This window comes from Alosa sapidissima, chromosome 6 (genome assembly GCF_018492685.1).
Source record: "Alosa sapidissima isolate fAloSap1 chromosome 6, fAloSap1.pri, whole genome shotgun sequence".
In the NCBI taxonomy this organism is placed as follows: Eukaryota; Metazoa; Chordata; class Actinopteri; order Clupeiformes; family Clupeidae; genus Alosa; species Alosa sapidissima.
The window spans coordinates 38,522,281-38,533,663 of NC_055962.1; the positions used below are offsets into that span (position 1 = coordinate 38,522,281).

General features: G+C 49.4%; 1 protein-coding gene and 2 long non-coding RNA genes across 3 annotated transcripts; 2 read left to right on the forward strand and 1 right to left on the reverse strand.

Annotated features, from left to right (window-relative positions):
• The first annotated feature begins 7,043 nt into the window (after positions 1-7,043).
• Positions 7,044-8,171, forward strand: LOC121711578. The gene is made up of 3 exons (XR_006032375.1): positions 7,044-7,065; positions 7,451-7,580; positions 7,991-8,171. It is a non-coding gene; the product is annotated as an uncharacterized LOC121711578 (long non-coding RNA).
• An 8-nt stretch (positions 8,172-8,179) lies between these two features.
• Positions 8,180-9,714, forward strand: LOC121711575. The gene is made up of 4 exons (XR_006032371.1): positions 8,180-8,217; positions 8,355-8,628; positions 8,715-9,174; positions 9,274-9,714. It is a non-coding gene; the product is annotated as an uncharacterized LOC121711575 (long non-coding RNA).
• On the reverse strand, positions 9,172-11,349 carry LOC121711569 (P2X purinoceptor 7-like). Its single transcript, XM_042095274.1, has 4 exons — positions 10,980-11,349; positions 10,082-10,151; positions 9,830-9,984; positions 9,172-9,595 (listed from the first exon to the last, which is right to left on the reverse strand). The coding sequence occupies exons 1-4, from the start codon at positions 11,087-11,089 to the stop codon at positions 9,433-9,435; spliced, it is 498 nt and encodes a 165-aa protein (XP_041951208.1). The 5' UTR covers positions 11,090-11,349; the 3' UTR covers positions 9,172-9,432.
• Positions 11,350-11,383: the final 34 nt, after the last annotated feature.

The following is an 11,383-nucleotide window of genomic DNA, read 5'->3' on the forward strand; positions in this document are numbered from 1 at the left end:
AGGGAAGAAGGGAGGTATGGAGAGAGAGATGGAGAGAGAGAGAGATGTAATGGTGTGTTGTTTAATGGATGTTCTCCTTAATGTCCCCTGGTCTTTACACAAGCCCACTGTGCCCCTTTAATATCACATCATTTCTCTGTCCTGCAGGCACACACACACACACACACACACACACACACACACATATACACATACACACACACATATACACACACACTCTGTCAGACACCAAACAGGAAGAGGACCACAATTGCGTCACGTTCAAAAGTTTATTTAAGGGTTGGGGGTTTCAGGGGTTCCGGGGGGGGTACAGGAGTTCCAAGAGTCTGCGTGTGTGTGTTCCCCCAGTAGCCGAACAGCGAAGGCAGGAGCTGGATGATCCGGGAAGTCCTGGGGGAAACACACACACAACAGCAATTGAAACGAGGCAGCAGTACAGTCAAGGACTAGGCGGTATTCGTAGAAGAGGGACGGAAGGCAGGTCAAGATTACCGGGGCTGGAGAACACAGAAGTAGTCGAGCGGGTCCGGGATCACAGGCAAAGAGTCAGAGGCGTTTTCAATAAACAGGCAGGTAACTGGTGCTGGTTGCAGACGATCTGACAAGTGTGGACTGAAAAGCAAGGCTTTATATAGAGGGCATGATGAGTGGTGAATGCAGTGCAGCTGGTAGGTAACGAGGGTGAGGCAGAGCAGAGCAGGAACAGGTGGAGGTCATCAGACTTCACTCAGCACGTGTTACCAGGCAGAGAGAGAGCTCATGACAGAACCCCCCCCCTAAGGGACGGCCCCAGAAGTCCCCAAGAGTGACACCACGTCGGGAGGGCGGAGGGGAGCCGGTGGAGGGCTAGAATTCCTCCGAGCGGTCCGAGTGAACATCCTCATCCTCGGAGGGAGCTGGAGGGTCGTGGACAGAAGACGGGACAGGTACCGAGACAGGGTCAGGGTCAGGCACATGACAGGAAGCCGGGCGGGCAGGACGGTTAGGGACCCCTCTGGGGCGGCCCCTACGGATTGCAGGTTGATCAGGATGCAGACGGTGGAAGTCGGCGATGAGTGTCCGGTCCACAATCCGACTGGCTGGCACCCAGGTTCTCTCCTCAGGTCCATAGCCCTCCCAGTCGACGAGATACTGGAGGCCCCTACCTCGCCGTCTGGACCGAAGCAGGCGTCGAACGGTGTACACCAGCCCACCGTCAACGAGGCGAGGAGGAGGAGGAGGAAGCGGCACGGGGACCAGCGGGCTTTCATGCGTCGGCTTGACTTTCGAAACATGGAAAGTAGGGTGCACCCTCATGGAGGTTGGCAACTGGAGCCGGACTGCGGTTGGGCTGATGACCCTCTGGATAGGGAACGGGCCGAGGAATCGAGGTGCCAGTTTACGCGATTCCACCCGCAGTGGGAGATCCTTGGCTGACAGCCACACCTTCTGGCCAACACGGTAGGCGGGTGCCGGCGATCTTCGGCGGTTAGCCCCAGTGGCATAGCTGACAGCTGACTTGAGTAGCGTGGCACGAGCTTGTGACCAGGTACGACGGCAACGGCGGGCATAGGCGAGGGCAGACGGGCAGGACACATCTCCTTCCTGGCTGGGGAACAGGGGGGGCTGGTAGCCATACACACACTGGAAAGGTGACATACCAGTGGCAGAGCAGGTGAGGGAGTTGTGAGCATACTCTATCCACATCAGTTGTTGTGCCCAAGCCTGGGGTTTGCGAGAAACCATGCACCGCAGCGCCTTCTCCAGCTCCTGGTTTGCCCGCTCGGATTGACCATTGGACTGGGGGTGGAACCCAGAGGTGAGACTCACTGTGGCCCCTAGAAGACGGCAGAACTCCTTCCAGAATGTAGAGGTAAATTGCGGGCCTCGGTCAGAGACAACATCCCTGGGCAGCCCGTGTAGACGGAAGACATGATCAAGAACAGCCTGGGCAGTCTCTCTGGCAGATGGCAGTTTAGGGAGGGGAATGAAGTGTGCCATCTTGCTAAACCGGTCAACCACAGTGAGAATGACAGTCATCCCACCTGATGGTGGGAGGCCAGTTACAAAGTCCAAGGAGACGTGGGACCAGGGTCGTGTGGGCACAGGCAAGGGCTGGAGTAAACCAGCGGGGGGCCGAGTGGAGGACTTGTTCTGATTGCAAGTGGGGCAGGCACGGACGAATTCTCGGACATCCCTTCTCAAAGACGACCACCAAAAGCGCTGGGCAAGGAGATGGCAGGTGCGGGCGGAGCCCGGGTGGCAGGCAAGGCGGGAGTTGTGTCCCCACTGTATGACCCGGGACCTCAAATTATCTGGGACGAAGAGACGACCGTCTGGGCATGCACTGGGACTGGGATGGTCACGGAGGGCCTCTTGAATTTCCTCCTCGATATCCCAGGTCAGGGCAGCTACGACGCAGGGATCGGGCAGAATTGATGCAGGTTCCTGGGAAGGGGCGTCATCCTTATGAAACTGACGGGAGAGAGCGTCCGGCTTGGTGTTCCGAGAACCTGGGCGGTATGACAGGGTGAAGTTGAATCTGGTGAAAAACAAGGCCCAGCGGGACTGTCTGGGGTTAAGACGTTTGGCATTGCGGATGTATTCGAGGTTTTTGTGATCGGTCCAGACCAGGAACGGAACTGTGGACCCCTCCAGCCAGTGACGCCACTCCTCCAGGGCAAGCTTGACAGCCAACAGCTCACGGTTTCCAACATCATAATTGCGCTCTGCAGGTGAAAGCCGGCGAGAGAAAAATGCACAGGGGTGCAACTTGTTGTCCTCCTCTGCCCGTTGAGAGAGTATGGCCCCGACTCCCACGTCTGAGGCATCCACCTCGACAACGAACTGCCGGTCTGAATCCGGCATCTGGAGGATGGGGGCAGTGGTGAACCGGGCCTTGAGGGTATGAAAGGCTGTGTTGGCCTCTGGGGTCCAGGAAAAGGGGTGTTTGATGCTGGTCAGAGCTGTGAGGGGAGCGGCGACGGAGCTGTAGTTCCGGATGAATTTCCGGTAGAAATTGGCAAAACCGAGGAATTGCTGCAGCTTCTTCCTATTCCCCGGAACTGGCCAGGAGGTAACTGCCGAGACCTTTGCGGGGTCCATCTGGATATTGCCTTCAGCGACGATGTATCCCAGGAATGACACAGTCTGAGCATGGAACTCGCATTTCTCCGCCTTGACATAGAGAGAGTTCTCCAGGAGCCGTCGAAGAACCAGCTGGACATGACGGGTGTGTTCGGACAGAGTTCTGGAGAAAATTAAGATGTCGTCCAGGTACACGAAGACGAATTTATTCAGCATGTCCCGCAGCACATCATTCACCAGCGCCTGGAATACCGCTGGGGCGTTGGTGAGGCCAAATGGCATTACCAGGTACTCATAATGGCCGGTGTGGGTGTTGAATGCTGTCTTCCACTCGTCACCCTCCCTTACTCGCACTAGGTGGTAAGCATTTCTAAGGTCCAGTTTGGTGAAAATAGTGGATCCCTGGAGCAATTCAAAAGCAGAGGTGAGTAAAGGCAGAGGGTACCGGTTCTTCACTGTGACATCATTCAGACCTCGATAATCAATGCAGGGGCGAAGAGAACCATCTTTCTTTCCCACAAAGAAGAACCCGGCACCAGCAGGAGAGGAAGACGGGCGGATGAGTCCAGCTGCCAGGGAGTCCCTGATGTAATCCTCCATAGTTTTTCTTTCAGGAGGGGATAGTGAGTAGAGGTGACCTTTGGGTGGAGCAGTCCCAGGGAGGAGATCAATGGCACAGTCGTACGGACGGTGTGGGGGCAGAGATGTGGCTTTGGTCTTGTTGAACACCTCTCGGAGGCCATGGTAACATTCAGGGACATTAGAAATGTCGTGGGCAATGCTGGGGGGTACTGAGCCGGGGGGCAGCGAGGCAGCACGCAAACAGGTCAGGTGGCAGGCATTTCCCCACTCTTTCACAGTTCCGGAGGCCCAATCGAGGTGAGGATTGTGGAGACGGAGCCAAGGGTAGCCCAGGATTAGGGGTTGGCCTGGAGAGCTGAGCAGGTGGAAGCGGATGGTCTCTCGGTGGTTTCCTGACACCATCATTGAGATGGGGGCTGTGATGCTGGTAACTGTGCCAATTGCGTGACCGTCCAGGGCCCGGGCTGGAACAGGAGTGGACAAGCGATGGCTTTCCAAGCCCAGCTGACGAGCAAGTCCTGTGTCAATAATGTTTGCTTCTGCGCCAGAGTCCACCAGGGCTGCCAGGGTGTGGGTGGAATCAGACAGGTGAAGACAGACTTGGATGAGGGGTTTACGGCTGATGGAGGGCTGAATGTTCATTGAGCTCATCCGGATTCCTCCTACATCTGGTGAGCTCCGGCTTTTGCTGGACAGGTGGCGACTCGATGACCATCACCACCACAGTACAGGCACAAGTTGGAGGTGATGCGTCGCTGGCGCTCTGCAGGGGTTAGGGAGGTGCGGCCGATCTCCATCGGTTCAGACTGGTCCGGCTGGCTAGATGGTGTGGCAGGTGCGGACAGAAGGGCAGTTGGGACACTCCGTGTGCTGGTGGATGGACTCTGGCGCCCTCTCTCATGACGGCGGGCCTGGATCCTGCGGTCGATGCGGACAGCCAGAGCAATGGCTTCATCAAGAGTGGGGGGTTGATCATGGGAAACCAGCTCGTCCTTTATGTAGTCCGCCAGGCTGTGGAGGAAAGCATCCACCAATGCTTCCATGTTCCAGGAGCTCCGACTTGCCACGGTTCGAAAGTCGATGGAGTAATCCGCAACAGTCCTTCTGCCTTGGCGAATACTCATCAGGATCCGAGATGCCTCGGCTATTGTGGATTCCAAATCGAATACCTTGAGCATCTCCTCTGCGAATAGGTTGAAGGTTGCACATGCTGGGGTCTGGCGCTCGAACTCCGCCGTTCCCCAGAGTCGAGCTCGGCCCGTCAGGTGAGTGATCACGTAACCGACCCTCGCCCCTTCAGTGGCAAAAGTCCTGGGTTGCAGGGTAAACTGGACACGGCAGCTCGTCAGGAACGCCCGTACCTGGGTTGGGTCGCCGCTGAACCGCTCTGGATTGCCGATCCTGGGTTCTGGGGCTCCGGCAGCCACGGTAGCAGTGGACTGGGCAGGAGACTCGGGTGCTGGGCCGGTGAGCAGGCTGGCTGGGGCTGGGCCGGTGGGAGCAGGCAGAGGAGAAAGGTTGGTGAGAAGTTGAATGATCATTGCAAGTTGTTGCTGTTGCTGCTGGAACTGCTGACGCTGGCTCAAGCCGGCTTGAAGTAGGGAGGCAATGTCAGCCGTGTTGCGGTTTACCTCTCTCTCTGTCTCTTCCAGGCGTTGCATGGCGGTGGGTGGTTCTGGTTCGTCGGTTTCCATGCTGGTTCGACCGTGCGCTGGGTCCATGTTTGGTCAGATCGTACTGTCAGACACCAAACAGGAAGAGGACCACAATTGCGTCACGTTCAAAAGTTTATTTAAGGGTTGGGGGTTTCAGGGGTTCCGGGGGGGGTACAGGAGTTCCAAGAGTCTGCGTGTGTGTGTTCCCCCAGTAGCCGAACAGCGAAGGCAGGAGCTGGATGATCCGGGAAGTCCTGGGGGAAACACACACACAACAGCAATTGAAACGAGGCAGCAGTACAGTCAAGGACTAGGCGGTATTCGTAGAAGAGGGACGGAAGGCAGGTCAAGATTACCGGGGCTGGAGAACACAGAAGTAGTCGAGCGGGTCCGGGATCACAGGCAAAGAGTCAGAGGCGTTTTCAATAAACAGGCAGGTAACTGGTGCTGGTTGCAGACGATCTGACAAGTGTGGACTGAAAAGCAAGGCTTTATATAGAGGGCATGATGAGTGGTGAATGCAGTGCAGCTGGTAGGTAACGAGGGTGAGGCAGAGCAGAGCAGGAACAGGTGGAGGTCATCAGACTTCACTCAGCACGTGTTACCAGGCAGAGAGAGAGCTCATGACACACTCATATACACACATATACACACACACTCATATACACACATATACACACACACATATATACAAACACACACACACACATATCTATATATACACACACACACACACATATACACATACACACACACACACACACACATATACACACACACATATATATACACACACACTCATATACACACATATATACACACACACACACATATCTATCTATATATCTATATCTATATATATATACACACACACACACACACACACATTTTATATACTTTATTTGATTTCACTTTACAAGTCAAGTTACATTAGGAATCATATCTTCTGGCCCCGGCCGTGGCGTAACTGGCTGGGGCACCTGCACCGTACGCCGGCGACCCGGGTTCAATTCCCGCCCCGTGGTCCTTTCCGGATCCCACCCTGACTCTCTCTCCCACTCACTTCCTGTCAGTCTTAATTAACTGGCAAAGTCCAAAAAAATATACTTAAAGGGGTCATAGAATGCAAAACCGAGTTTACCTTGTCATAGATGAATAACGATAGTTCAGTGGGTGAAATGGAGATACAGAGAAGTTCAAAACCCCATCCATGCCTCCTTTCTGTGCAAATCTCACAATTCGAAACTCCCGCCATAAAACGGGCGAATCCAAAAGAAGCTCAGAGTTTACGCAAACTCTGAAGTGGTACCTTATTTGGCTCTGGCCTGTACATTTGTCACGCCCCAAAATTTACATACAGACCAGCCCACTGGTTCGCTGGCCCAAGAACATGAATGGAGGTCGTGAAGATGTCAGACACTAGTTTAGCTAGCCTACTGTTGGGTTTACTTCTACAAGAATTACAAAGCAGGCAGTTTCTCTATCGAAAATGAGCCAGAGAGGTAAATGCAGTGTTCCAGGCTGCACGGAGAAAGGGGAAGTTTGTCACAGTCTTCCCAAGGATCCGAAGACTCGGCAGGCATGGATAATGTTTGTCTATCAGAAGATCCCTGCAAAGTTCGATGCTCAGCTGTTCATTTGCTCTAAACATTTTACCGAAGACAGCTTTCAAAATCTTGGACAGTTTAAAGCAGGATTTGCCAAACTTCTTTTACTGAAACGAGGGGCTGTTCCGACTGTAAGGTCATCACAACCGCAAGCTGTAAGTATTATTTTGTCGCTAAGCAGTTGATAGCAATGCTAGCATATCGTGTATAGCAACATACATGTACACGTAGAATGTGTTACGATTCAGTTTGTTAGCAATGGGGGTAACATTATTTCATTTCCCTGACTGTATTTCATTCGAATAAATAACATGTTGACATGTAAATCTACACTTTACGATGCACGTTTGTCCAGGTCTTCGTCAGGTTATTTTGTTATTCTATTCCAGCAAGATAGCTAAAGCTGAGTAGAATCACGATAGTTTGGTTGCTAGAAGCTAGCACTAAGCTGTAATGTTACCCACCTAAGTCGATCCTGTTACCACTTTTAGAAGTGGAAACTAGGAGTAACGTTAACATTATCGTGTAAAATGATTTCAGAGCACATCACAAGAACAACAAGAACAACCACGAACAAAAGTTGCAGCATGCCAAACAGATCCTCCTTGTGTGGCATCTCGCGGGACGCAGCTTTCTTTTACTACATTGAGACCTCACCAACGAAGCAAAGGTAAACGTTCTAATTATTCTTATGTTATCATGAATATTATCAGACGTGTTATGGTGTTTGTGTGTTCCAAACATGTGTAGCATTATTACTGGGTAGCATTTAGTAGAGCAGTGTTGCCCAATTACTTACCTTGATGACTGAGTACATTAGTGAGCCATTCACAACAAATTAAAGAAGTATTCATAGTATGAATAGACCTATTCATACTATTCATCTCACTGAATGACCTGCATTTACTTTTGTGGGGAAGGCTGGTGAAAATTATTTGTTCAACCAGTATGAATGGGTCTATATACAAAAGATATGACTGATTAGTAAATTGTATGTTGTATCACAGCAGTACATTGTCCTTCGGCACCGAGCAATCCATATGACACCCCACTAAATAGTCTCCCCTTCCCCCTTTGAAGGCATACAGGCAACGCCGCAATGCCAAAGTGTGGCAGTAGGCACAACGGCTCCTTCAGTCTCTGGGCCATTCTCTTCAACTCCTTTGAAGGGTCAGAGGCCAGCAAAGAGACCTCGCCTTGAATTTGAGGAGGAGGTGGAAGATGTTTCCTCTGCATGCACTGATCCTCAAGATTCCACATACGATCCTGCAGTCTGCTACAATGGAGACAGAATCATCTCAGCTTTTGTAAGTAAAGTTAAAACTCTCACAATGCAGCAGTGCTATTTATATGCATTGTGACTGTTGTCAGACAGTACAATTGTTTTTTGACACATTTTTGACTGAGATGGACAATGTTGTTTTTTCTTTAATATCTTTTGTAGTACATCACCAGTGACTTCATATGGCGATGCAAAATACATTGTTTTTGAGCAATGCCTCTTCAGCCTGTTCGAGATCTGCCCTGTGTGCACAAGAACCTGTACATTCCTGCCACGCAGAAGAGGGTCCTTCCTAGCGATCGACCAACTATGCCCTCACTGCAAGTTCTTCCGACAGTGGAAGAGTCAGCCAGTTATTGGGAGCACCCCTGTGGGCAACCTTCAGCTGTCTGCTGCCATTTACTTTTGTGGAGCTTCATTTTCAAAGATGAAAAAGGTATCATTGTGCTCATTGTCCCCTGCAGGAAGTGTTTGTCTTTCACTGATGACTTCACAACTGATCTACTTTTAATTATGTTATAGATATTTGATGCAATGCAGCTGAGAACACACACGTATGATGCCTTCAGAAGACATTGTGTACAGAAATGGGTTTTGTTTAGTGAAAGTGTGAGATCAGGCCTAATTGCCAGCCATCAAAATGCAAATCATTACAGTTTTAGGCTGCTCTAACTGAAAGGCACTTGTAACAACACCGGTTAGAGTACAGCTTTGGCACAGCCTACAGGTTTAGCCAATGCTTTTGCTGTGAGTTAATAGTAGTATTTTGCTTGGTGTGTGCTTACAAAAGTGACAAGTGACAATTGTTACAACATTTCTGCTGTTTCATTTAGGTTGTACCTTGCAGCTATGCATTTCAATGAGAATGCTCAGCGCCTACAACGGAAGACAGCCAAGGGGAAACTAATGTACAGGCTTGTGTTTCCAAAGGCCAAAAGGGGAGGTTACACGGTCAAAAAAGTGAAGACAGAGCCAACGATTTGTAAGTTTAAAATGTATATATTTTTTTATACAAACGATTGTGCAACAAATGTGCAACGGTATAGACACTAACAATAACTTATTAATTCACACACAACAGGCTATGTCTTTAACCTGATAAGACTGGTGTTCGAAGAGATCGTCCATGACTCCCTTCGTTATGTGGATGCCGTCCAGCAGATTCCTGTGCCCCAAGACTTGTGTGCTCAGCTTCCCAGACCTTCCAGGGAGGATGCTGTCGCTGAGCATGTGTCACGGTTCAGTCGAGGGGGGGTCTGAACCCGACATACTGCCCTGATGTTTCCGGAAACTCCCTCCGTATGCGCAGCACCACACAAGAGGGGATCACAACACGGACACTTCGCCCAAGGAAACCCCAGCACCAGCTCACGAAAGATCTGTAGGCCAAGTGTCTGCATTGCCTTCAGAGAAATCAGAGTGGAAAGGCACACTTTTTTACTATTTATTTTTTGAATATTTTATATTTTTGAGTATAGCACTGTATGATTGTGTTGAAACAAAATAAAGTTTGTCATTTTACTGTTTGCATCAAACTGTGTTTTCGTGACCTGCTGAACTAATAATGAATGCATATTGGCTCAAAACATTTGATTTATATTATATAGCTGGTAACACTTGTATCAGATTGTCCTCACCTTTCCATCCCTCTTATTCTCAACTGCCCATGGTCAGCTCTGTAGATGTTCATTGCATTTTGTAAAGAATATATGTTGAGGCACACCGGTTCAAGGCCAGGATGGTCAATCATACAGGTTATCTCCTCCGGAACCTGGGTCATTCTTCTCATGACCTGTAAAAACAAATATAAAGACCATGCTGTTATTTTGTCATTTTGAATGAGCAGAAAGCACAAATTAGCTTGAGTAAATATCTCCAGTTTTAGTTACCTGGGGTACTTCCCGGCAACATATATTTTCTCTCTCCTGGGGCATGCGGTCACAGTTTCCACACGTACACCTGGCAAGGGGAGATGGATGTAATTGTAAGTTCACATATCACTACATGGAACGAGGGTAATAATCTTATAATCAGATGATATAATCAGCAGGATAGAAGTTAGCCTACTGCTGATTAGGTCATCTGGTTATGAGATTATTATCTTCGTTACATGTAATAATATATACAACAGGACGATGTCCAGTTAGTTAGGCAAGAGCCTACTATTTCTGTAGTGGCAGTTCGTAGGTTATGGTGTTTGTGAAATGAGTAGCCTACTGCTCGCGTCAACAAAAATATTACCTCTCGTGACATGACCGTGGTAATATTTTTGTTGAAGCGAGTGAGCAGTAGGCTACTCATTTCATTACGGCCATAACATACTGAACTGGTACTACGGAAATAGTCTCTTGCCCAGCTAACTGGACGTCCTGTTGTAAGATCACATATTACTACTAACGTTACGTGGCAAATAATGTAGGTAACTCCTAATCAGATAACCCATTCAGCAGGAGAGAACGGTAACAATATACTGACTAAAACGAGAGTATAGGCTATTTTCCTTGCGAGCAGCACTCATTTCATTATAGCTATCTGCACGCTACATATTGGCTATACGGACTTTCTCGCTAACTGGACGTCTTGACAGAAAATGCACGAGGTTAACGTTACATGTTGTAAAACATTTGTTTGTGTGCAAATGAATAACTGTTATGCTGCTTACAAAGTTAACATAAGACTAATACAACGTTATGCTTAGGCTAGGACACTGAAGTGTGAGTAGGCTATTACATTAGTATTACAGCTAACGTGTAGTGCTACGTGTAAATGATAAATGAAAAAACTTACCATTCTGAAGTAGTCATTTGTAATCTATGGGCGACTGGTTGCTCCTCTACATCAGATTCTTCCTCTGATTCTGGCTCATACATATATGGTTCAACACCTAATGTGTCCATATCAACAATTTCGATGTTTCAGTGAGTGAGTGCTTGTGGCCATGACGCGTTTGCTCCGCAGCTTCGCTCGTTGTAAACCAACCAATCAGCGCACAGCTCATCTAAATATTCATGAGCATACCATAAAAGGGAGAAAACCTCTCGTTTCATTCTAGGGCTTTTAACCAGGCTTGCATTAGGGCGCATAGAACAGCACATATGCCATTTTCAGCCCAACCAATGTTACACACCCTATTCAGAGACCTTAAGGACCAGCACCAAATACCCCATATCATCATTCTATCACCCCTTTAA

Bases quoted from the DNA above. Each gene is read 5' to 3' on its own strand.
- LOC121711569 (XM_042095274.1), bottom strand. From the start codon at position 11,089: ATGGACACATTAGGTGTTGAACCATATATGTATGAGCCAGAATCAGAG. The intron at 10,152-10,979 runs GTAAGTTTTTTC...TCCCCTTGCCAG, and splicing joins CAAATGACTACTTCAGAATG to GTGTACGTGTGGAAACTGTG. The intron at 9,596-9,829 runs GTGAGGACAATC...ATTTCTCTGAAG, and splicing joins AGAATAAGAGGGATGGAAAG to GCAATGCAGACACTTGGCCT.